Here is a 26881-nt window from a genome sequence, read left to right on the forward strand (position 1 = left end):
GGTCCTGCCAGATAATCTGTTCTACAGTACAGGTCTCCTCCCTCCTTTAACTGTCTTTTCTAATTTTCTTAAATTGCAGAGTTTCCTTCTTCCTTCCTCCATCTCTGGAAAGGAGGGAAGGGAACATTTCAATAAATGTCAGTACCCTACATGAAAGACGGAATGGTACATCAAGAGAATATATTACATGTATTCTATTAATGTAATATATTAAGATATTCTGTTACTGTAATATACATTATTACATGTAATATATTAATGTATTATAATACAATACAGACATGCTTTGAGTCCTTAATATGGAGTATTGGCCAGCTCTGAATTTTTCTACTTTTAATTAACTGATGGACCAGTGTATCAACTCCTCCTCCTCATTGCTCATTTAAAAAGCAGATCTGTGTGTTCTAAAATTACATTGGGATGTGTGAATGATTTCAGCATCACTTTCACCTGTGGCCAGATTAGCAGTATCAGCTGAAATCCTGACATGATTTCCTGATGATTCTTCTTTGGGTGATCTGGAAATAACCCAGAGGAGCTGAATTCAGGAGATAATGTGCTTGCTCTAAAATGGGCACCCATGGCTTAAAGGAAATCCTGCACCTGCTGTTGTTTTATGGAGCTGGCTCCGCACTTCAGAATGCAGCTTGGATATATACGAGTGTATATACATGTACATGGTGTGGTATATAAAAGCTTCAAGGCTCCACTGCTGCTAGGGTTTGCCCAAGCAGCAGCGAGCTGCTGATACGCAACCTTTTAGCAGAGGCAGCGGCACTAAAAACAGCAAAACAATCAACAAGGAGCTGATTTCGACTATTTGATTCAGTACTTAGTTCAGCAGCAGTCTCTACTTACACAATGCTGTTGCCAGTGGACTCTTTTACTAGATGTTTTACTACATCAAGTAAACCAGACCTCTGCATATTTTAAGGATTACACAAGAAAAGTTATTCCTAGATTATGGTGGAATATGTGTTTTTCATAGTCCAGGATAACAAGAAGCTGTTAGCCTGTGCATTCTTCCTCCTTGGTGGCGAGTATTGAAGTCTGGACCCAACTAATTTAGCCACTGTTCCTCTACTCATCGCAAAAAATCCTGTTAGGTTTGCTGCAGACAACATGAGCAAAACTCATTAGTCTTAAATTGAGCTTTGCCAGGAACGCTCCTGCTGCTACACAGCAACTTGCAGGAGATGGTGGCCGCTGGAGGCCGCGTTGTGAACATTCAGGACAATCAATGTTCTGGACAATGATATACCTCATCGGACTACAGCTGCTCAGACGCATATCCCAGATCGAACTCATCGCAAACCTGACAGTAGCCGGGCCCATCGGCGGCCTGATGTAAGGGCAGAGAAAGCAGAGCACGGCCAGCGGTGCGGCTCGGAGCGAAGACAGCGACGCTCCCCCTGGGGCACGAGCCGCCCAGACCGCGGCTCGGGCAGGTGGCAGCTGGTGACGGACGGCCAGTGCCGAGCTCGCAGTGCCACCGGGCGGGGCCAGCCGCCACACGAGCCCGGCTTCGGCACCGCAGAGACAGGGGAGCGATACCATATCCAACCCTTCGCAGCCGGGCTACCACTACCATTACCCTTGAGCCACTTCGGCCCCGCTCAAACCCCGCCCCTAGGGGAACGTCACTTCCGCGCGCACGTCACCGCCTCCCACCGGTGTTTCCGGGGTGAAAAGCTGCCTGCGCTGCGAGAACGCTCCAGGGGGGCGGGGCTAGATGAGAGGAGGCGTGGCCTAAGCTTTAGGGGCGGGGCTATATGCGGACCGGCCAATGAGCGGCGGAGGGGGGAGTGTTTGGGGCAGGGCTTGGCCGTGGCATGTGGCGCGGCGCGGGGTGCAGGCAGCTGCTGTTCTCCTGGGGCTGCGCCAGCGCTGGGCGTGCGGCCGCTGCCTCTGCCGTGGTAAGCACCGCTTCCGTCCCGCTGGCCCGGGCCGTGCTTTGCGCCGGGCTGAGCCGCGTCGTGACGGAGTGGCTGCGGGCGGCCGGTGGTTTGTCCTGGGCCTGAGGGAGATGAGCAAGGGAGCGCCGTGTAGGGTGAGCGGCGGGGTCGGGTCTCGGAGGTAGGGGTTTCACGGAGGCGGTGTCGGTTTGAAGCGCTGCGGGTCGTGACCGTGGCCTGGGAGGGGAGTAGGGGCTTGGCAGCCGCTCCCATGGATTCGCCGCGGAAGTTGCTAATAAAGTTGCAACTCCCTTCCCCATAGCAGTCGTGGCAGCGGTGGTTTGCGCTCACCCGCTGCTCGCCTGCATTGCTATGTGTGTGTGCTCGTAAGTGATCGTGTTCTTGGGGAGGTGGGAGTGGAGGAAACTCGGTTTCGTTGTGGAGAAGAAAGCTGATTGACTCAGCAAGTAATTCTTTGCCTGAAATGTAGCGGGTTTAGGCCCTATGGGCCACCTCAGAAATACGGTGCCTGGTAGCAGATCAGCCTTATGTATGGCATCACAGATACGTACACATAACTTGTATCTGAATAAATAATGCCGAATGTGTACAGTTGAGACCACCTTTGTAAATGGAATCCTGCTTTGTATGGAAAGAGTGAAATCTTTCGCATTGTACCAGTGGGTCTCGCTGTACCCTGGGCAATGTTAGGAAAGTGTCAGCTAGAATCTGGTAAATGATAGGAGGAATAAATACTGTCCTTTGCTCAGGCTCTTGAATACGGCAGACTGTAGGGATATCCTATCACAGTAGATCTTGTTCTGGTGGATTCATTGAATCCCTTAACTTTCCCCTCTGCTGTCTCCCAAACTTTGTCTTCTAGGATTGGCAAAGAAAAATCCTGCCAAGTAAGGTGCCTTGATGTCCTGCACGTTAGCTGACTGAATCCCTGCCAGGCTTGGTCATGCAACAGCACTCCTGTTTCCTGATAAAGTGAGTCAAATGACTGCTTACTGGAGGAGCATACCCATAGAAATATTAATTCCCTGAACATTGAGCTGAGTTGCAGCCTTGCTGAGTGAGGTAAACTCACTGATAGTGAGCAGTTCGTGCCCTTTAGACCTCACAGGGTTTGTGGTTGATCAGTACCTTAGAAAACTAGGCTGTAAGATGCATGTTGATGCAGTGTCTGTCTCAAATGTGCATGAATTTCTGTGTTACTCTTACTTATCTACTGTGGTTATCCACTATATATTGTGATTATCTATGTTAATGCAGGCCATTGCATGATAATGACTAGTTTAAAAGGAATCTATAAATTTTTATTAGCTTTCACATCTCTAGTAGACTAATGCACTTGCTTTACATGTTTACTGCTTGGTTCTAGTTTATATGTGTATAAACATAATGTATGCATACATGCTTGTTTGTTTAGTAAGTTTCTGGGATAAACTCAAGGTTATATGCCTCTTAGCACATCGATGCATACGTCTTTGTTTTTTGTTTTAATGGCAAATTCTCTGCTGGATTTATAAACCCATCTGCCAGAAAACAGACTTTATATCTGGTTATTTGCTATTGAAATTCTAATTGGTACTTCCATACAACTCTGCAGCTTCTGCCTTCTAAGGGAAGTCTCCTGGCACACACTTTTCCAAGGCAATGGGAGTAATTTGCAAGCAAAATTTCAAGCTTTAGTGGTGAAAAGCATTCATTCTGAAGACCTGATAATGTATTTGAAATGTCTGGTTATGTACCCTGGATTTCAGGGTTAGGTAATATACCTGCTTTTAAATGTGGTAGCTTTTTCAGTGACTAAATTTCCAAGGGAAAATGTTGCAGGGACATTAAAGAATGGGGATGTTTGTTTAAAGCAGTGCATGTTGGAAATGTCCAGAACTTTGCTTGAAGAAACCATGAAGAATTGATTTGTTTGGGTGGAGTTTCTTGCCTGTTTTTATTTTGCTGGTTTTGGTTTATTTGTAAGACATGGATTAAACTCTGTGAAGCTTTTAGTATACAGTTCCGCTGATGTCTCCCCATGCTCTAATACACAAGTTAACTGAGCACATGTCATCATCTATGCTTGAACATGGTTTTATAATCTGAAAGTGCCTTCAAGCAGGTCAAGCAAGAGTTTATGCCACCATAATTGCAGTGAAAAACTACGGGGTACCTAGATGTAGGAGGAATGAACTTTTTGCTCCACTGTGTACCCAATAACCAGGTGTATTGCAGTGCCTTCTTCATCCCGGCTGACATGCATGTCCTGAGTGATGCTGGGCTTATGGCTCAGAGCAGTGGTACACATGGCTGCGTGTCATGCACACCCGCTTCCTCGCAGCCCTCATCTCCATATGGAGATTTTGTACGTTGCCTGCATGTGTGTGCTGAACAGCTCAGATTCATCTGCTTTGACCTGCTTCTGTTCTCATTGTTGGATCCCACATACAGGAGTGTTCAAGCACTATTAATGTCAGTTTTAGGTTTAGATTATCCTTGCCTTTTAATTGTTGCTTTGTGTTTTATACAAACTTCTAATAGCAAGAGCAATTACGCACTGGGAAGGACAGAGGAGAAAGCCTCTGTCAATTCACAGGCATTTGCAGGTAGATCCTCAGCTGCTGTGCAGTGGCTATGGTTCTTGTCATGTCTGCCATCCCTGGCAGGATTCAAGGCCAGGTTCAATGGGCCTTTGACCAACGTGGTCTAGTGAAAGGTGTCTCTGCCAGTAGCAGGGGGGTGAACTTGAAGGTCCCTTCCAGCCCAGAGCATTCTGTGGTATGTGTTCCCTGTGGTGATGTTCATCTGTGGGGCTTGGGCTAAGGTTGCCATTCTGTTGTTCTTTGGAGCTGGGTTATGATATGATAGACTCGCAGGTCATGAGACTCATCTGATCTGTGTGCTCGATGTTGTCGTCACCTTTGTTCCTCGGGAGCCATCTGGTGACAATTATAAGCAATTGCACCTTTGGCATTTTCTGGGAGAGCCAACGGGTAACAGAAACATCTTCCCACTGCTACTTTCCGTTCAGTATCCTCATTCTCCTCAGGATAATTACAGTAGTATCTGAGAAGTTAAAAAATTTGAATATTTTTTGGACTCTTGAAACCAGCCTGGTTCTTTTGCTAGGAACCAGCATGTTGCTGAATATGGTTCAGATCCTGCTCAGGGTTAAATAGATGCCTGTGGCTACTCCAACCCTCGTGAGAAGCACTGCAACTTGCAGGATCAGGACTCAAGACTCCACTGACAGGCACTGTGGCTACTCAAACTCCAGTGGCAGGGAATTTGGCTACTTCAACCCCTATGACATGTGCTGTGGCTACTCAGACCCTGGCAACAAGCACTGCAGCCACTTCAGTCTTCACAACAAGCTCTGGAGCTGCCCATACTGTGTTGACCAGTACCATGGCTACTCAAACTCTAGCAACAGGCACCGCAGCTACTTTTATCCCCATAACAAACACTGCAGCTACTGAAACTCCATCGACAACTATGGTAGCTATTCAGACTTTGGCAACAGGCACTGCAGCCACTTTAATTCCTGTGACGAGTGCTGTTCCAGTCTCTGGTGGGCAGTTTTCTAGATGGAGTGGAAAAGCTGATTTTTCTCCAACTCGTATGCAAAGAAATTCAAATCCCTTTGTATAAGAAGTAAGTGAAAAATCTTATGGTCATTATTAAAGGGGCCCTGCCTCCAGCTAGGTGGAGGAAAAGGACAGCCAGGCTTAGTGGACTGTGTGTCTCAGGTGGCCTGGCACATCAGTCCCACAGAAGTATAAAGCTCTAGTAGACACCGGTGCACAGTGTACCCTGATGCCATCAAGAGGCAAATCCTGTTTGTATTTCTGGAGTAACAGGGGATCCCAACAGCTGAGTGTACTGAAATCAGCCAGACTGGGAAGGAGTGGCAAAAGCACCCCATTGTGACTGGTCCAGAGGCTTCATGTGTCATTGGCATAGGCTATCTCAGGAGAGGTTACTTGAAGGACTCAAAAGGGTACCGATGGGCTTTTGGTATTGCTGCTTTGGAGACTGAGGAAATTGAGCAGCTCTCCACCTTGCCTGGTCTCTCAGAGGATCCTTCTGTTGTGGGATTGCTGAAGGTTGAAGAATGACAAGTGCCAGTCGTGACCACAACAGTGCACCGGTGGCAATATCGCACCAACCGGGACTCTCTGATTCCCATCCATAAGCTGATCTGTAGACTGGAGAGCCAAGGAGTGATCAGCAGGACCCGCTCACCCTTTAACAGACCCATATGGCCAGTGCGAAAGTCTAACGGAGAGTGGAGACTAACCACAGACTTATCATGGCCTGAATGAAATCACACCACCATTGAGTGCTGCTGTACTGGACATGCTAGAACTTCAGTATGAACTGGAGTCAAAGGCAGCCAAGTGGTATGCCACGATTGATATTGCCAATGCATTCTTCTCAATTCCTTTGGCAGCAGAGTGCAGGCCACAGTTTGCTTTTACTTGGAGGGGTGTCCAGTAAACTTGGAACCAACTGCCCCAGGGGTGGAAACACAGCCCTACCATCTGCCATGGACTGATCCAGAATGCACTGGAACAGGGGCAAGCTCCAGAACACCTGCAATACATTGATGACATTATTGTGTGGGGTGATGCAGCAGCAGAAGTCTTTGAGAAAGGGAGGAAAATAATCCAAATCCTGCTGAAAGCTGGTTTTGCCATAAAGCGGAGTAAGATCAAGGGACCTGCACAGGAGATTCAATTTTTGGGAATAAAATGGCAAGATGGATTTCGCCAGATCCCCACAGATGTGATAAACAAGATAACAGCAATGTCTCCACCAACTAATAAGAAAGAAACACAAGCTTTCTTGGGTGCTGTGGGGTTCTGGAGAATGCACATCCCGAATTACAGACCTGGTATAAGAATGATTTCAAATGGGGCCCTGAGCAACAAGCAGCCTTTGAGCAAATTAAACAAGAGATAGTTCATGCAGTAGCCCTTGGGCCAGTCTAGAAAGGGCAAGATGTGAAGAATGTGCCCTACACCGCAGCCGGGGAGCATGGTCCTACCTGGAGCCTCTGGCAGAAGCTCCAGGGGAGACTTGAAATCAACCCCTCGGCTTTTGGAGTCAGGATACAGAAGATCTGAGGCCAGCTATACGCCAACTGAGAAAGAGATACTGGCAGCCTACTGAAGGGGTTCGAGCTGCTTCAGAAGTGATTGGTTGAAGCACAGCTCCTCCTATACATGATGCATGGTTGCTGGCTGGGTTTAAACCACCACACTGTTCAGGAGGGTGTTGGAGTTGTCTTCCCTGATCTCTAGCTGACTTGGTACCAGGATGGAGAGCTGCTTAAGCAATAGTTCAGCAAAACACATGAGTGGATATGTTGGACAGAGAATATGCACTGGTGTTAGATTTGTTTTAAATATATAAGAAAAAAAGGGGGGGGGGGGAGGGAGAGTAGAAAAAAGAGATTTGATGACATTTGCATTGAATTTTGCTTGTTTATTTGTGTTGGATTTGTATTTGTTTGACTTGAAGAGACTTTGCAGCACTAACTAAATTTGAAAAAGTTCAAATCCACTTAACTTAAACCCAGTGCAACTTGCATGTGGACAGCAGGATTTAGTTTCATTTCAATAGGACGGAACATGTTATTTTGCTGTGTTGTCTTCTCTATCTTTCTTTGTTTGGCTTCTCTGTGTTAAAAAGGATAAACCTTTCCACTCTTCCATCCATGTGAAAATACTTTGACTGTATCAGAGAAGTGGCTCTCTGGTTGCATACAACAATATTTATTTTTTTGTGTGTGTGTGTGTTTTCAGTTCTTGTCCTACTGTACCCAGGCTCTTACTGGCTTTTGCTTCCTCTAAAGGTGCAGTAAGTCGTGGCAGCGAGAAAACAATTACAAGGGTTTGCCTGGTAAGTTTCTACACTCAAAATTATTATTTTTCTTTTGCTCCCTCTGGACAGATTTGAAACTGCTGTGAAACAAGTCTGCTGGTAGAGTGAAATTTTGTAGAAGTTGGCAGAAACTGAACAGATGGGTGAGGGCAAAATTCATCCCTATTTGTCAACTGGGGATAAATTGAAGAACAGAGAATAAAGGTAGAAGTGTTATCAATGCAAACTGGTTGAATGGAAATATTTGGGATCCATTTAAGGTCAGGCAAACCATTAATTGGAGAGGAGGCTAGTTCATGTGTTTGTGCTATCTCTTCCCTTCCTCTCTTCTCAATGTACATAATCTTCTGAATCTTAACTATTAATTATTTTTGGTTTGTGATATATGTTATGGGAACACTCCTCTTACCCCTCTCCTTCAGGAAAGACAAATCCTACAGAGCGTGTTTCTGGATATTACTAAGGTGCTTTTCATGACACACTTACTAAATATATGTTTCATATTAAAAGTAGACTGTCTTGAAATCCAGCTTAGTGCATGACCTACAAGAGACTGAATTTTCATTTGCAACTCTGACCAGTTCCTTCTATAGCCATACACAAATGGCTCGGTCTTCTCGCACCTCTTTTTCCAACCTGTGAGATAAGGGAGGGTTACCTACGCTCTGCTCTTTTGAACTCATACCGTGTTGTGCTATGGACTGACCTGTGTTACAAAGGTTGGCCTGATGTGTTTGTGTCAGCAGAGCTCCTTTACATCATCCTTTTGATGAAACTTCGTATCATTAGTGTGTCATGTAGCTAGCAGTGGCATCTGGACTTATGTTCCCATATCTAATTAAAAAAGGAGAGCATGGTAAAAAAAGAAAAAAAGAAAAAAGCTATTTCTTTTTGTTTTTGCTGTAAGATAAACAGGAGATTGTCTTATTAAGGGGGTTAAGGATGGGAGTATCTGGTGGGTGAGAAATGCCCAATGATAAATTGAAATATTCTATGTCCAAGCAAAGAGCATTTACTCTGTAGTTCTCTACCTGCAGTAAATGGGTGTTAGTCTAATTGGTAACTTAATAAACAGTAAGTATTGCTGTAAATTTTTTTTTCTGCCTTTCTCAGCTGTGCTGGTCAAGTTTCTTTTCCTGCTGAGACCAGTTTTAAGTCATCATTCCTTCCCATTGCTAAAACTCTTCCTATCGTAGCTGATCTGAAAAGATGATGCTGTCGCTAGGATTTCACAGCAATTTATGTGAAGCTTCAGTGTGAATTTCTGACACTCTGACTTGATAAGGCTTATAAAAAAGAGCAAAGTGACTCTCCCTCCTCTAAAAAAACCCATTCTGTACCCTGGTTTCTTTTTTTTTTTTTTTAAGTTTTTGTTTGGAAAATGTCTCATTTAAGAGCATGATGGAAGGTGGTGGGACAACTATAGGCATGACTAGCTGGTCTGAAGTCTGAGTGTGAAAACTTGAGACCATCTTTGAAATGAGCAATCGCACTCCCTCCTCAAGTTATTTTTTATTTAATTATTATTATTAGTCATTTTTATTAATGAATCCTAATTATCTAGAGCTTTACAAGATGTACGAATCCTATTTAATCTTTCCAGTTTCTTTTTATATGTGAGGTTTTTTTCTGGGATAATCATAGTAACTTCTTTAGTTTGTGATAAAGATGATGTTGTGTCTGTACAGTGTTTGCTTAGGCTGATGTAGAACTGTAAAGCCTGATGTATCTCAAATGCTTTGCGTGCCTGGAAATGACCTTGTTTGCAGGAGCAGCAGCTCCTGCATTGTCTCAACGGTACTGCTATGCAGAGCTCCTTTAGGAACGAGAAGTGTAAGTGCTGTGACTGAAGACTACCTCCTACCTGATGGTGAGGTGGAGCATATGCCTTTTAAGGCCACATAGAAGCTTCTGTTCTTAAATCTGATCTTGAGCAGAAGTTGCAACTTCTGTTCTGGGAAACTCTTCTGTGAAGAAAGACTGAGAGAGCTGGGACTGCTCAGCCCTGGCTCATGCGGATCTTTGCAATGTATATAAATAGCTGAAGGGAGAGTGCTCTTTTCAGTGGTGCCTAGTGGCAGTGACATCATCCCTGTGAACTGGGACACTGAACCTGGAACAGAGCCTCTTCTGGTGATTCACCTGAATATTATTTGCAGTCTGTCTTCTAAAGTCTTCATGGTTACTGGCATTAGGATAATAATGTATGTACTTTCTGCTAATGAAAACGTGTCTGATACAATTTCATCAGGCTTAGAGCCGTGTTTTCAGGCTGTCTCATGCCTTTGCTAAATACATAAATGTTCTGTAGCCAAGACCAGGTTGTGCAAATGTTCTGTTGATGATAACTAAAGCTTACTGATAGCCTTAGATGCAGGCTAACCATGCAACTCAGTCACAGTTTCTGGTCTCAGAGAAGTAATGTCGCAGCGTCCTGGTTGCTGTTGATTCTTTCATAACATGGAGCATGCAAAGTCTTTTCTCCATTAAAAGCAACTGCACTTCTTTTTTTTTTTTTACTACTGTGGCAAGTTTTGTAAGACTTAATCGTTGCTAGATGAAGATTTGCACTGTTGGCTCTGGCTAAAGATAGATTTCTGTGTGAAAGGCCAAAGTACCTCTTCTAAAGAGGCACTTCAGAGTTTGTAAAAAGGGAAAAAAAGTGAACTTTGGAATTACAAAGGAGAGCTGGAAGAGCTGAGGGTTGTTGCCAACATCCAGTGGAAATGTTCTTCTTTTTTCTGGTTTATGTTTGAAAGTTGTTGGCATCATACTGCTGAAGGCTGATGCCCACCGGTTGTTAGTGAAGAAGGTGAAAACCCAGCATTGTTTGCAAACTTCTTTCATACTGCCTTGCCAGGGTACCTTTGTGCCTAATCATGCTTTAAGGCTAAGGAAACTGACTGTCTCTTTATTTTTTGGCCTTTTAGAAGTGAGCATTGGTATTAGATTTACCAGAAAAAAAACTTGGGAATTTGCTTTTCCAGCTTCTTACTGTGATGGACACAGCCTTTCACAAAGGACTCATCTCGCTCAAGTCCCCTAAGCTGAGCCAGAATAGAGAGGGAACCCGAAGAGGAGACTGATACCCCTCTGACCCATGTAGTCACTTAAAAAGTAGTATTTTTTGCTGATCTCCTTTGGAAACTTTTGGGTTTCTGGATGGTTTTAAGAAGCAAATATATTTCCTAGTCATTGACAGTTATCATGCCAGAGCATGCAGTGATCTTTAAGGTCCCTTCTAACCTGAACCGTTCCATGATTCTTTTAGCACTGAAGAGTCGTTGCACTGGGACCATGCTTTGGCTGTTTCAAGACTGTCTGAACTTTTTTCTCTGTTTCTGAACAATCCACAGTATTGCCTGATGATTTTGTAACATAGAGCACCATCACTGCTGTGCATAACTCTGCTGAAAACCATGCACAGGCTTAAATTCCTGAGCAGGCTTGCAGAACCTTGTGTTCTAGATGAAGATGTGTCCTGTTTCTTCATGCCCCAAATCAGTATTACAGCTACATGAACTGATAGAGGAGCATAATAATTTCTGAGAAATATCTGGAGCGAAAGATAGGATTGCAACCGTTAACTCCAGTGAAATTTAATTTTACCTGTATTGCCAGGAAATTGCTGACTGCAGTAAAACTCTGTAGGGCAGGAGGTAGGCAGGTGAGCAGACTTTAACACAATTGGCAGCTTTATTTGCTCCTGAAGTAACACTTAGTTGATTGTACCTTCAGGCTGAAGACACTGCTTGTTTAAAAGTGTCTGTTAGGTCCGGACTTGGCAGTTTTGAATTTATAGCACCTTAGACACAATTTATTCCTATGCATGTACGCTGTGCTGGTTCTAGCTTCTAATGCCATCTCTCAGCAAGCATGGACCACCCATGCTGCAGAGTGCCTGCTTATGCAGGCACTTAGAGAAACCAAAGTCATGAACTTTCCTTTTACCCTTCTTGATTTCCTTTGTTCTGTATTAGCTCAGTGGGAGCAGAGCTCATGTGGAAACTGCTGGGATGGTTCCTTTGAGGGCCTTGTTGAAAGGTGTTTAATTTGAAACACGTATTATGAAATGCCCTATGTATGATCTCCTGTTCCCATGAGACAACAGCATGTCTGAAAACTTGCTAGCTGCTTTGGGTGTGGATCAGCCCAAGGAAGGTTGCACTTGAGTCATAGTGTACATTTTTATGGCTTGGAGGTATCTTTGTTGCCAGATTTATTGTCCAGTTACAGCTTTATGCAGTTAATGTAGTTGACAGTTCATTTTTCTGTATCTTAAAACTGGATTGTTTCGGATACTCCAAAGCAAGCCACATTTTCATAAATGAAATAGCTGTCTCATCATTTTTCACAGGAAAAAGTGTCTCACTGAGTAATACTTCTCACCATATGAACTGTATCACATGGCGCTAATATGGGTGAGAAAGGTTGATGGGTGGGTAGTGATGATTTGGGGGTTTTAGGCTTTAACAGGCTTTTTTCTTGGAGGCAAAATGTGATGGCAGTGGAGCATCAGTGGTGCCAGTGCAGGCTGGCCTTGTTAGTGGGGTAACAAATGCATAAACTGTCTTGCCTTGTACCCTGAGAAAGGAATACAAGTGGAGGCTTGAGGCACAGAAAGGTGGAGATGGCCGAAGCTAGTAATAGTCAAAACAAAACTAACCAAAGAAAGGAACTGAACCCACCCACAAAACCCACTGTGGCTAAATGTGTGAATCCATAGCACTGCATTACTTCCACAGGAAGCTGGAATGAGGGAAGGAGGCTGAGCTCAGGTTGTATCACTGTCAGTATGGGCTCTAACCACTAAAACCTCCTTCCTGTCTGGGTTCCTGGTAGGGAAAGGAAGGTTGAGCAAGTTGCTGAAAGTCTGGAACCTGAAGGGTACAGCACTTTAATATCTGCGTGAATGAGGTGTACTGTTCAGACTGCAATTAACTCAGTTCTTGCATGGAAATGGGTTTTCATTCCTTTTGTTGGAGAGTGGTGGTGTTAACCTTGCAGAGATGCTGTTCCTTGTGAGCTTTGCACAGCCTTGGCCCTGTGGAGCATAACACGCCCTTGTCAGCATGGAGCCTGAAGTACTTCACACTTGTGAAAGTTTCAAGTGCCGGCCAAGTCCAAGTATGATCACAGAGTTTCTCAGCAAAACTTGGCATTCCACCTCTTTGAAAGAGACTTTAAGGTGTTTTTTCTGTTTATGCAGAGCATCTTGAAAGTCCTGATCTACCATGTTTGGCCATTTACGAACAGAAGAATAGGTTTTCTTATAGAGTAATATGTGTCAGCTGGAGAAATGTTTTAGCAGCTGCAGACTTCTTTTAAGAAGCACCATTATACACCAGTCTTCCAGAGGATGCAGCAGCTTTCTCAGAGGTTGTCTGCTCAATGACATTGGATTATTCTTTGCTCTCTAATCTAATAGCTCTCATCTAAGTTGGTCAAATGTGAATCTGGGGGGTGTGTTGGGTATGCTGAGCAAGGATGCTGTCTCTGTTCTTTTGATGTCATTGTTTGCAGCTGTTGGCTCATCACCTGAAGCTTGTAGATGCTGCTGTAGTCATTGCACCTTTCCTGTGGGGTGAGTGTCATGCAGATTGAATGGAGATCAGCCACAGATGGGGACTCCAGTACAAATTGAAGTGGTCCGTGCTTAAGGGAGGAGGAGACGTATAACTTTATGGCTGCTTAATTAAGATGGTTTTTCTTATTGGGCTGTTATTCTTAACACAGTCCAGTGTGATGCAATTTGTGTGGACTTTCTGGCTTTGTAGGGTTTTAAAAATCTTTTTTGTGGACAGGTATCAGGAGAAACATCAGAAAAGGCAGCAGCAGACCAAAACAGTGCCCATCCAATACCCTATTTAGTGAGTGTGCCTGCTATTGTGGGTGGATGTGCCAGCAGTTCTGTAATACATGGCTGGCTGTCCAGTGTTATGCTCTGAAGAAGTTGTGTTGTAGGAGAAGGAATAAAAGTGATTTTCCTCCACACCTGAGCTGGCAATGTTTCTTTGAATCACATTTTAGAGTATGTTTAATTTGTGTCCTACTGTTGCAGCAGATCAGCCTTGAATGCTCTGCTGGCCTCATGTCAGCCCCAGGTGTTTATCAGATTCAGCTTTTTGATCACCATCCTAGCTTGGCTGATGTATCCATAAGACTCAGTGATTTCTAGGCACATTTTCCTTCAAAACTCCCTCTGAAAGTATAGAACTATGCAGGTCCTACCACAGTCATCTTTCCAGGGGATCATTTTGTTAGTACTGAAAATGGGGGAACATGAAGACCCCGTATTGGGACAGCAAATGGACTGTTGACCATTGTATCCTGGGTTTTCTAAGGAAGTAGAAACACTTCATGCTGTGCATGCATCTTGGGAAGTGAAAGGAACTGTGTCCAGACCAAGGACTTAGTAATGCATTTCCTGTAATCTCTAGCACTTCTCTGCTTCACACTCTCTGTTCAGCTCATTCTTAATTGTTGATAGCGTATGACATTTTGTAGAAACAGCTTTGTAACTTGTCATTAGCTTTTTTTGAGGAGCCAAAGGAACTTAATGGCTCTAAAGCTGCTCTTCAGAGAATGATGTAACTTCATCTGGTCATGCACAGCTGACAGTGGGTCAGCCACATGTGCCTTGGTGCTGCCCCTTCTATCTCCAGACCTATCCATGTGTGCAACTTCAGCCTTTGAGATAAGCTTGGGAAACCAAATGCTTCTCAAGACTGCAGCACAGGTTCCCTGTCTCCTGCATTCTAGCCTCGATTCACGAAATGGTATGCTTGTCTTCCCTAAGCAAAATCTGGTTTAATACTGTTTTTCAAAAGAGTGAAATACAGCACTTGTTTTGAGAGCTGACAACAGATGAAGTGTTTAGCAGCAATTACAAGTTTAAACCAGGCTTTATGTCTTCTCAAGTTGATGGGAGCATCATCATCTGCAAAAGACATTCCACCCTTGTTTTCCCTGCTTTGTTGTTACACTCGGGATAGAAGTTTTCTTTGCAGTTCTTTGGCCTGATTTCATGCCTAGTTCATGCACTCTTGTAAGTATGAATTTTGGGGCAGTGTCTGCTAGCTCTTTGACTGCTCAAAGGAGCATGTCATCAAATGATGGCATGACTTGCTTTGCTCACTTTGTACCTGTAATCTCTTTCCATGCTTTTGTTGTCTAGTTCTACATCTCTCCTTTCACCTTGATGCAGTCACTTGCATGCACCTGCAGCTGCTTAACCAGAAGCAGCTGAGGCTGACTGGGTAGGCATGGAAGCAAGAGGGTTATATTCCAAAGGCTTTGCTTTGCTCTTGCAACATCACCTCAATCAATGCTGTTTGAAATAATACAACCCCCCAAATTCCTTGGCTGGAGCACAGGTTGATCAGCAAGAAGGAAGAATGCTTCTGAAAAAAGGAAGTGCTCTCTGGATATGTGTGTACGTTGCAAAGTCGTCAGTCATTCAGTTGTTGACTCAAAGTTACTCTAGTTTTCCATGCTTGTTCCCTGATGAGTTGTAGCCACAGATGGTAAAAGTAAGCTTTGAATTTTTCAGAGTGTAGTCCTTTCCCAGATTTTATTTGTTGCTGTCTTCTGTGGTTTGGTTTGACTTTTAACTGTGGAGCATTCCTTGGGATGCTCTACAGATGGAGAAGATAGTGCTCAAAGAGTGAATTTTGTCCAGGTTTATCAAAATTACTTTTGATGGGAACAGTAGCATTCATCTCATCCTTTTTGTTGTCTCTGACAGCCCAAAGGATGGTTAAATCTAGGGAGAAACATGGTCTGGAGAAGAAGCTGTAGCTGGTGCTTTTCTGGGATGTAGGTGTGTGGAGTGGGTGCTCAGTGGGCTCTCTGAGTACAAATGGAGCCTGTAGGACTGGCTAGAAGTGTGATGGGAAGACAGAAATAAAGCTTATTGCTTGTAATTATGAAAGACAGTTGTTAAGTTGGGAAAAGTCATCTACAGGTAATTGCGACTGGTCTGGATGTATGGGATTGTGCTAAAGTCAAAGAAGCCAGAAAAAAACCAACCCCCTAGCTGGAGGTTCTGGTATTTAATACAGCATCCCAAGCATTACCTGGACTGCAGTAAGGTATGAGTGTGTCTGGTTATCCCCTGGCTGGACTTGGAAATGAGCTGTTTGCTTATCTGTTGTACTTACAGTCTGTGTATTGTGTTTGTCTACTTCACGTGCTCACTCTGCAATTTGTAAAGGGATATTTATAATTGGCTAAAGAACATTTAAAGTTATTTTAAACTTGTAAGTTTCTACTGAGCACCTTGGGGGAGGAATTATGAGTTGGCTCCTGAGGAGACCGTGTTTAGTGAAAGAGAAAGGGGAGACAAACCTTTTGTGTCTGAGCTTGGTGTGTCTCCCTTAACTGGTGCTGGCGTAGTCCAGAAAGGCTGCCAGGTGCTTTGGAAGAGGTGAGAGGCATTTACTGGTATTTTGCTTTCCTCTGGAGCTGTCGTACTCAAGTGGGACTGAAGTCAGATGTGATGGGAAGGACTTCTGGTGTCTTAATGTGGTTGAGGAGACAAAGCATCCCTGTGCACCAGGGGGCAGATAGCATAGATATAATGCTGCTATATCTGCATTTCCAAAATGCATTGGAAGGTGTTTATTCTCTGTGAGGGTTAGTAAGTGTAATGCAGAGGTATTAGTAAAGTTAGGGGAAAAATCGCAAAAATGAGAGTGTTCTGTGTTTATTCATTGCAGTTTTCTTTAAAACAGTAAATGCATACATTCTTGCACAGCAAACTCCTTCTCAGGGTCACTTCTTAGGCTATAAAATATTGCATCTTGTAAGCCTTTTACCTTGAAAAGGGACAGCAGACATAACATGGACTCTTTGAAACGTAAAATTTACCCTTAATGATGGACTTTTTTATTTTTTTTCCTGTGGGTCTAATGATGTTTGGGTTTTTTTTCTTTTTTTCTGCTTGCTGAATCTCTGCCTGTGACCTGAGAACTTTACAAGAATTGCACCTATTTCTGTGTGGGAAAATTTTATTTTATTTAAATCTATTTAACGTGTGGGAGTGCAGGTTGACAAATTGTGCTCTGTCTTGGTGGGGTACCTATAGCGTCCATGAAAGAACCCAAATCACTTGCTTTAAGTTGAAAGATTTATATTTAAAGCAAACTTTTGCTGTCTGACATCAATAAGGATCTGTCTGCTCTAAGAAAATCTCTTGTGGGCAGAGTATTTCACATCTTCCCTTGCTTTCCCCCCTGCTCACAGTCTTGTCAACAGGAGTTTTCAATGATTAAGCTACAGTTTATGCTAACAGTGACAGCAAGAGTGTGCTGAAGGCTAAGGCAAACTTGTGGAAGTGCCTTGTAATTCAGAACAGTGGGAAAAGTGTTGAAGTTATCTTGGCTGAATAATACAAATTCATATTACCAGCATGATGCTGAAAACATGGAGTTGATTTCCTGAGTAGCTGATTCTTGTGTACTGTGCTACGGGGGCTGCAGTTATGTATTGCACAGGTTATCTCCTCTCTTGTGCTGATTCTTTCAAGTCACACTAAGGTGCACTTGGAAGAGCAGGTGATGAGAGCGAATGAGCAAAGTGTGAGGCTGTGCGTGCACAGTATGAAGTGGGAGAGAGCCCTCAGCAAAGCTTGTGCTGGCTGGACACCAGGCACAGTCTCTGGTATGCAGGACTAGATGGGGCTGGTGAGCTGCCTTTCCCTTGCAAGACTTATGTTGTCAGATCAGACTTAGAAATGTTTTCAGCTGCAAGGTGGGATGACACAGATGTGAACTTTTGGCTGCAATGAGAAACCTGCTCACGCAAATGAGCATGATGCTGTGCACATTTATTCCAGGGAGAAAGCCATAGAGGACTGCGTAAGCTAAGGTCAGTGGTGCAAGTACCCAGGTACCCTACAGTCTCGTCCTTTCAGGCTCCCCTGCTCTCTGGGGAAGCAGATGTAGAAATACTCCATCTATTTTCAACAGCCAAAGTAAATCCTTTTACTAAACTAAATAAAAGGGCAGGCAGAAGGCTTTAGGTTCCTTTAGGAATTTGTAGGGCAAATAGTGATGCTGAATTTGGGGCACTGCATTTTAGTATAAAGTTTTTTCCCCATCTTTGACTCCTTGGTAGTTTAAGGTGGACCCTGCATATTGTGTCTTCTGAAAAGCTTGGGGTTGCTGTTTATATTTCACCCTTTTTCAGGCAGGGTGGTTTTGAAGCTAAAACTCTGTTACCCTGTTTGGGGCTTCCGGATGTAGAGTAAGGAAGAAGATTTCAAAACAGAAGTTTCATGGTATGAAGCATCCAAATGTAATATGGGAGTCAAAGCTAATAAGCATTGTCTTGGGCTTTCTTGGAGATAAAAAAGGCTCTTACACAGATTCTTAAATTCACAGGCATGATTGAGACTGGAGTTGAGAGCTTGGGGTGAAACTTTTTGATGGATGGCTAGATCAGGGTCTTAACGCATGTTACTGATGACTGTTGGATGTTTTTCACTCTGCTATTTATATCATTCACACATGCTGTTCATTCTGTGTTGTGAAGTGCCTTTGCATCTTCAACTGCAGTCATCACATACATCTCTGAGATGTCACGTGGAGTTGAATCTCAGCAGTCTTCTCTTTGAAGGCTATGACATTTCTCCTCAGAACTGCAGGATGAGGACCAAAGCTTGCTCCAGTGATGAGGAGGAAGGTTCACCTTGAAACTACTTAAGGAAGAGACTTACAATTGGTCTTGTTCAAGCTGAACTGTTTGCAAGCTCATATACAGTTTTATAAGTCTTGGAAACAAGAGGGTAAATTCAGGTAGAAGCTGATGATGTGCTCTGAAGTCAATGGAAGCTGCTCCAGTGACTTCAAGGGTGAGGGCCCATCCACAGGGACAGTGTTTCATATGTGCATTCGTAATGAAGAACAGACATTGCCTATTTATTGTTTTATGTGGGGAAGGCTTACTGTGGGTATGAATCTTCCTTAGCAACAGATCATGTGTATGTAATGTTTCGGAAGACCTGAAATACTGGCTTTTGCTTGTTTTCAGTCAAAGTTTCTTTTAGTGTTGGGTTTTTTTTTTTTTTTTTCAATGAGCAGGAATCAGCTAAGGTTGATGCTTGATTTTAACTGACTTTGTGTAAAGGTAGAGCCAGGACTATAGTTCCTGTATGAACAGTGTGCTTAAGCTGGTGCAAACCCTTCTGCTGAGCCTGGGACCAACAGTATGGGTCCCAGAGTGAGTCAAAAGGCATCATCTCTGTGCTGCACTACACCTGTGGGGTTTGAGTTTGGCCACTTATACATGGCTTTTGCCTTGAACTGTTCTCTGTTGGGGCCTGAGGGAAGAAGGTCAAAGAAGCCTTTTTGAAGAAAGAGCCTGTCTGTGAATTTGGTAATGGTTTTCTCTTCTTGCTTCTGCATCCTTGTCTGTATGTTGTATGTAATGATACTTGCCTACATTTTGTACATTTTTTTTTTCCCCCCCTTTCGTGCTGATAGGAGTGTGTTTAATATAATACTCTCTTGATATAAATTGATTTGTTTTCTTCTTTTTAATAGGAATACTGCAGTGAATCTGAAAGTGAGATAAGAAAGAGTTGCTCCTGGGAAAAGAAGCCTCCCTGCAAGACCAACCCTGAAGATGTGGACTGCCATTGTATTCTTCCTGCTGATCTCCTTCTGTATATGTGAACACAGGTTTTCTGTCCTGAAAGGGAGAGGAGTCCATGTAGTGCAAATAAACATGCTTACAACTGAAAAGGAATGCAGGCAGGCTTGTCAAAGCCTGGGTGCTTCAGGTGAGGATCTTGTCCCTTAGCTGAAATTTCAGCTGCCTTTTTAGTTCCTTAAAGGTCTCCTCTGCTCCCCTGACAACTGTCATTCTTAATTTCGGTTGTTTACAGGCATTTACAGTTACGGCTTCTCTGTGCAGTCCAGTGATGCTAAATAACTGATTAAACTGAATCCAGAACAACCATTTCCCAGGGCCCTTCTAGCTTCTGTAAGAAACAGCATGCATGTGTTCTTGGTGTGCACTGGCAGCTTGCAAACAGTGTTAGGTCATTTGACTTGAAAATGATTATTCCATGCTGCCAGATGTTTGCAAGTGAACAGTGCTCTTGTAGACGGCTGCACTGGGATGAATAGTCTTTGCTCACTGGTATTTATGTGCGGTTTTTCTACCTTAGAAGAAACCAGTTGTATCCTGTAATGAAGGGTTAAACAAGTTTTGGAGAATGAGAGCCTTCTGCTTTCTGCCTCTGTTGTCTTTAAAAAGCATTAAACTTCTAAATGAGTTTTTCAGAGTTGTCGTTATGAAGGACCTGATCTTATCTAGCCACATGTGAAAGCCTGTGGCACCTACAAACAACTGGTGATGCTGTAGTGAAGATGAGACCTTGATTCAGGTGGATGAATGTCTGATAATCAGATTGATAGGAATATCATAAAGATGCCTTTTTCTAAAGCACAGTGGTTTCAAACCTTTATTTTAAACATGAGACTTCCCTTCATGGTGGAAAGAAAGCACCTTTGTAAATTGCTTTATCTAGGAGGTAAAAGATGAGTGGGTTTGTCTCCCAGGCACCAGAGCTGTGAAAACTCAAACTTCTGCTTTTTAAGGTGGTAAACCATAGAAAGATGACACATTCACACTGACTCTGCTGACACTTAGGGTATGTAGCACTGCATGTTTGTCTGTTCCACCTGAGAATCTCTAAACACTGCACATGTAATTTTAACTTCCTGATATTTTGATAAGAGTAGAAAAGGTGCTATCAGCTGCCTTGTCCTAGGGATGTGAGGAATTTAGTCCGTGGTCAGGGCTGGGAGATGATCTGAGTGTGTGCTTCATCCTGTGACTGACTTCAACCACTGGTTTTTTTTTTTTTTATGTCCTTCACCTTGTTCTCTCCTGCTCTGTTTTGTACAGAGCAAGTCTAGTTGAGTGTTGGCTTTATTGGGCAGAAGGGGTGGACCCTCTGGAATTAAGTGACCCTTTACATCCTCAGGATGGACACAAAACTAAACCCAGAAGCATAAAACTTTCCAGGTTTTATGTTCTGTATTAAACCACTGAAGCAGTTTAATTGCTAGTTGTTACTTGATGGCCCATCTGCTGCACTACCTGGTGTCAAAGGGAGATGGAAAAGATGCAAGCTCTTGATATCAATGTGTTAGCCATATGCATAGAAAGAAGGACCTGAAATGTCTTTAAGAAAAAAAAAGCCACCAGAAAAAAACAACTTTAGGTTTTAAGATCAGCATTACTGCTCTTGTTCTCCATTCCCACCTTCCCCAAAGTATATTTATTTTCGTGCTTTCTTTCATTACAAATGTGAGGCCTGAGGCTTAGGTGTCAGAATAGTTATACTTATGTAACTGTCAGTAAAGGAGCAGTGGTTGTTATTTTTTTAAGGTAGTGTAGTGTTAAGTTACAGGCCAAGGTCGCATGGGGAGGCGTCTCATAGCTACATTGCTTGGAGAAGTGGAAAAATAACATTCCTGGTTGGTTAGGCTCTATTCTGTAGATGTTATGACAGGAAGGGTACAAATTACATCACTAACTTGGAGAAGTAGTGCAACTGTCACAAGAAGAACTTTTGCCAGTGCATTCACGTCTCAGATGTGCCCTGTGGAAAAGGGAATGGTTGCTGGTCTAGCTATTCCAGCGTTGCCTTCAAATATCCACACCATCAGCCAGGATACACAGTCAGCAAACTAACATATCACAAAACAGAACCCTAACCATTCTGTGATTGTACCAATATCATGAGCTAGTTTGACACTTCAATTGCATGCTAATAAAGGCAGCAAAACTCTCTAGGGCTGGCAACGTGTAGTAAATTTAACCTCTGTTTGTTGTCTAATGCAATGGGTTCAAGTATCCAGATACTGCTAGGGCAAGCATCTTAGCTTAGCAATTCAGGATTCCCAGATGCTTCATGAACATGGTGAACTTGTGTTGGAAGGTAAGACCATGCTCTTGCATTTGCATCCTCAGCCATATTCAGAGCTCTCCCAAGTTTCTTCTATGGTGGCCAGTCCAGAGCTAGAGGGGAAAATCCTGGCCATCTGAGCAATTTGGCTCTGAGAACATACTTTTGGGCTATCCTGCATACTCTGGGAAAAATAAAGGAAAAATATGACATGGCTGCAAGAGCAAATATTCCTGCGCACTAATTTCACAGTACGGCTGCTTACCTGGCTTCTGCTTGCCTGTGTGTATCTGCAGTTTCTTTCCAGTAGCAGCAGGCTTAAGCATGGAGTAAACCAGTTTTAGGGAAAACCTTGGCATCTGCCTACATAGTTTCCTTTCAGAATAGCTCTGAAGAGCTTTTGTTGTCCTTCCACATTTTTTGTTCTTTATTTTTTTCCTTCTGTATCCTAATTAGAAGTAAGCAAAAAGGAGCCACTGGGTGGCATGTGTCTTGCAGTGGACATGTCAGCTGGAGCTTCAGTCTGGAGTTGCATCAGAGAGAGTATTAATCAGTACAGCTCAATAGAGGTCTCTGGTTCTCCTGGGGAGCAACAGGGAAGTCATGAGCAGCTGGGTACCATCCTGATGGCAGCAGAAACCAGGGTGTTTTAATGATGCTGACCCCATTTGTCTCTTGATCTTTCTGAACTGACTGACTTAGATAAGTAGCCAGTGCAAGAGATGCTGGTGGCTTTTTGTTTTCCCCTTCCCAAGAAATGGGAAATGGCATGATTTACAGTAGTAGATGGCCTACATTTCTCCACTAGTATGGCTTGTCAGGTGAGGGACAGGAGGTGGGATTTGGAATCGGGGCACATCCAGATGTGCTTTCATTTCTGAGTGGATTTTAATTGCTTGAAATGTAATTGGTTCAGCAAATGAAGAGTAAATTTCTGTGGAACTCCAAGCCCTGAGACTAGAGCTCTCTCCCATGGGTGATGATGGGTCCAAATGGTAGAGCACTCTCTTTGTCATTGTCTGGGTGAGTAAATTGCTGTTGTTAGGAGATGTTGATACCAAAAGACAAGCAGGTAGTTAGGCTGCAGCGGCTATATTGATTTAACTAATTTTCCAGTTGTTTTCACTAAGGCTGAGTGAGGATCCCTTAAGGCCTGACCTTCCGGCTACTGTGGTTGGGGTTTAGTTTTGTTTTGTTTTTAATTCTTTAATTACAGACCTGAAGCAGCGCTTTCAGTATACAGTGTGTAGTGGCCCAACTGGTTAGATTCTTGAACTGGCAGTGTTCAAGGCCAGGTTGGACAGAGCCTTGGGCAACCTGATCTAGTGGAAGGTGTCCCTGCCCATGGCAGAGGGGTTGGAACTCGATAATGGTAAGGTCCTTTCCAACCCAAACCAGTCTGTGATTCTATGACTTTATTTTCTCTGCTGTTTTCAGGTAACCATCACTGTAATTGGTCTGTGCCCTACCAGAATTATTGCATCCTCTTGCAGTGTCACCAGCTGAGTGTGTGCCAGAATGCTGGAGAACAAGACATCAAAGGTCTGCTTGGAGGTAACGCCATGCTTCAGGCTCCTGCTAAATCCAGGATCCTTGTCCTTTTGCTTTAAATGTCTGTGTTTACACATTGACTGGCTTTTAGCAGAGAGAAATGGGTTGTGAGATGCCTGCAGGATGATTCTGTAGGTGAACTTAGTCCACTGGAAAAACTGTTTCATTAGCCTTGTGAGGACTCTGGCACTTACATGTACATGATCTGTCTTTGAGTAACTTGTGTAACTGTTACTGAGAAACAGTTTGTCACCATATTGAGTACATCATTCATTCAAGCCGTTTGCACTCCATGCACCCTCCTTTGGAAAATAAAGGCATAACAGATGTATTTATATTTTTTAAGAGAAAGGAAAAATGCCTTGGCATTGCTTTTCCTGAGGTTGCCAGGATTTTGTGCCAGAGGCAGCAGGCTGCTTCTATAACGGGAGCAGCCTTAGCAGCAATTGCTCATGGTGACTTTACAGTGCCAGGGTCTTCAATTTTAATTAAGTGACACAATAACAAAATGGAGCTTGTTGGAAACTGGTGAATCAATTTTCTACAGTATGTTTCAAGAGTTTGCTGTACCCAAGTTTTTGGTGGGTTTTTTTTTTGTTTTGTGGTTGTTTTTTTTTTTTTTTTTGTTTGTTTGGTTTTTTTTTTTTTTTAGAAAAAAGAAGTTTGTTCATGGTTCTTTTGGGTTGGCAAAGCTTTCTTTGCAAAATAACAACAGACCTTTGATAAGCAAAGGTCTTTGATGGGATTTATGTCACTATAAATCTAGGTCACTAATTGTGAAGGAGATTCTTCTGAAGTATGAAGGTGTAAGCGGAAATTTCCACTCAGTTTTGAGAGGTGAAAATTATGAATCTAAGCATGAAGGCTTTGTTGATGCTGTGTAACTTTGAAAGTGTGAGAGCTGCTTCTCAGGAGCTGGCATTTGTAACGCTTCTCCTGTTGATAATGTGCTTCTACATTGCAGCTCTGTACTTCCTTACTCCCCTTTTGTGGAAACAATTCCTTGGTTGGGCAAATGCCAGAGGTCTGTGGCAAAAACAAACAACAAACAACGTCTTCCCCCTTCCCCCCTAAAAAAAAATTGCTGACTTTAGGACTGATTTATTCCAGTTGTACTACATGTGCTGCAGAATGTGTTCTGGTTTGCATGTTGTTCTTTGAAGTCAGGTTTGATCTTGAGAGTATCTTATGATACTCATTGTTTTTATCTTTTTGAAGGAATCCTGTTTCACCACCAAAGCTATCTACAGAAAAAGAGGAGGATGATGAATGCACAAGTTGACCGAAACAACGTGGAAAACCTGTCCTTACCTGTTCAGACTCACAAGATTCATCTGAGGCATTTGCTTGAGGCTGACAGTGGAAATGTAACAGCAAATGCAACAGAAACAATTGCAAGCAATGCTACCACTGCTGCCACAGCCATAACAACAAATGCAGGAGAAACAATTGCAAGCAATGCTACCACCACCATAGGAACCACCACCACTGCCACAGACATAACAAAAAATGTTATAAATGCAACTGTCCTCACCTCAGCTTATGAACCAACTGCTGAAGCCTCAAATGCCCATGGAGTTTCTGGTCATCTTTCTACAGCCATGCCATCCATTCCCTCTTTTCCCACATCTGATAACATCTCTGCTTCCACTTCCAGCCGTGTCACCAACCGTGTGACCACCACTGAACAATCAGGAAATAGTAGCTCTGTCTCAGGATTGTCCCCCACTTCTGCTCTTCTCACTGTCACTTCAGGTACTCCAATGAATCAGACAGAGCAGTTTAATTCAGCCATCACCACCACCAGCACTCCCCGCTCTAGTAGCCCCACCACTACTGGAGCTGGCCTGAAGACACTGGCCACCCCCATCCCACCAGCTGTAGGAACATCTGCCACTACTTCCACTCATGCCATGGAAGTTAACCCCTTGGAGAGTTCTGGCTCTGTGAATCCACTGCCTGTTACATTGCCAAATCTAGATTCAGAAGCACGTATAGCCACAACATCCTTGAGTAAATCAACTTCTCATATGGGCTCTACAAGAAGTGCCACAGTTTTAACTACTGCCTATATAGCAGAAACTGTGACTGGGCATGGGATGAAGTCAACAGCTCACATTTTTTCAACAGCCACAGTTCCAGCAGATGCACCCAAAGCAACAGTTTCGGGCCTTGCAGAAACTCAGGACATAGACAATGAGTATCTTCTCATTGCAGCCGAGCCCCTGACTCAGTACTTGGTGGATAAAAGTTTTCTTCTTGCAGTGCTTTTAGTTGGTATGTTTTTTTTTGTAACTGTTATAGTTCTTTTCCTTATGCAGGCCTACGAGAGCTACAAGAAGAAGGATTACACACAAGTGGATTACCTGATCAATGGAATGTATGTGGACTCTGAGATGTGAAAGGGTGGGGATAAAACAGTGGGAAGACAGATGGAAAGGAGACTGAAGACCTGCCTGACTTACTTTTCTTTCCTGTTTGCCTATAACACAAACTGAAAGTGCTTCCAAATTTACTTGTACAATTGAGGAGAAATGCCATGTACTGTATTAAGAAAAAAGATATTTTTTATTCAACTGTGCCACAGGTTGCTGTAAAAATAATTTTAAAAAGAAGTATTCATTTTTAAAACTTCCATAATCCACAATAGCTTTGGCTGTTATTTCTCATTGCAAACCAAACCTCACAAGGGGTAAAAGCCATCATCCTTTGAACATGCTGTGGCACTTTCTCAACTTTTTACAGTGCGAGTTCCTTGTGTTTCATTTGTTTCACATGGGCTCTTCTGAAAACAGAGCAATGTTTTGTGAAGTGCTCTGAAATCTCAAGATGAGAAGTGGGGAGTATTGCTGCAACAGGGAACTTCTAATCCAAGGTGTGTCATGTTTCAGTGTGCCTCTTGCTTGTGAAGAGGTCTGTTTACAAGGCATTGTGAACTCTGTTTACTGCTAACCCAAGATACCTGTCTTTTAACCATGGAGCAGATTATTGTGCCTCTGCACTTAAATGATATTATTTTTGTATTCACTTAATAAACGGGGCCCGGGAAGGGCATATCTTATTGCATTTCTGTTTTCATTCCTGTCACTGACAGTTCAGAAGCAGGCAAGTGGCTTTGGGGGCAAATTAGCCCTACTTCAATATTTCAAGTATGGGAGCTTTGAAGGCCTCACTGGATGTATGGACATGTCACAGAAGATGCTGATCATCTTCCAGGGTGCTGCCTCTGTAATATCAGAGCAGCATGCTTCCAGTCTCCCGGGTATGCAGGCCCATTTACTGCTTATTATCTTGCATACATAGAGCATCAGGCTCTGGTTCGGTTTTTATTCTGCACTCAGGACCAGCTCCTACTTGCTAGTAATTTGGAAACCTTATTGCACATGGTGTTGCAGCTCACCTCCTAAGATCTGCAGCTGACAGTGTGAATAAAAACAATTTTCAGGAAGTATTCTTCAGTGATTAATGCATCTTATTTACATGACACATACATACCAATAGCAAAATGCTGGATCAATGGAATGTATGTGGACTCTGACTGTAGTATATATATTTTTTTTTACCAGATTGATATCTTGCCTCTTACTTTGAATTACTTGATTCTTGTTTAATTCTGCTT

General features: G+C 43.2%; 1 protein-coding gene across 7 annotated transcripts; it reads left to right on the plus strand.

Moving 5' to 3' along the window:
• The first annotated feature begins 1877 nt into the window (after window positions 1-1877).
• On the plus strand, window positions 1878-26328 carry LOC308222075 (uncharacterized protein). Of its 7 annotated transcripts, XM_080619606.1 has the most exons (6): window positions 1878-2050; window positions 2779-2888; window positions 7759-7805; window positions 19334-19572; window positions 23149-23265; window positions 24481-26328. In XM_080619606.1, the coding sequence occupies exons 4-6, from the start codon at window positions 19416-19418 to the stop codon at window positions 25662-25664; spliced, it is 1458 nt and encodes a 485-aa protein (XP_080475732.1). In that variant the 5' UTR covers window positions 1878-2050; window positions 2779-2888; window positions 7759-7805; window positions 19334-19415; the 3' UTR covers window positions 25665-26328. The 7 variants fall into 7 exon arrangements, with proteins under 7 accessions (XP_080475732.1, XP_080475733.1, XP_080475731.1 ...); XM_080619607.1 differs by lacking the exon at window positions 7759-7805 and having other exon boundaries at window positions 1878-2076; XM_080619605.1 differs by lacking the exon at window positions 7759-7805.
• The last annotated feature ends 553 nt before the right edge of the window (window positions 26329-26881 follow it).

The sequence above is a fragment of the Psittacula echo genome (genome assembly GCF_963264785.1).
Source record: "Psittacula echo genome assembly, chromosome: 5".
Classification (NCBI taxonomy): Eukaryota; Metazoa; Chordata; class Aves; order Psittaciformes; family Psittacidae; genus Psittacula; species Psittacula echo.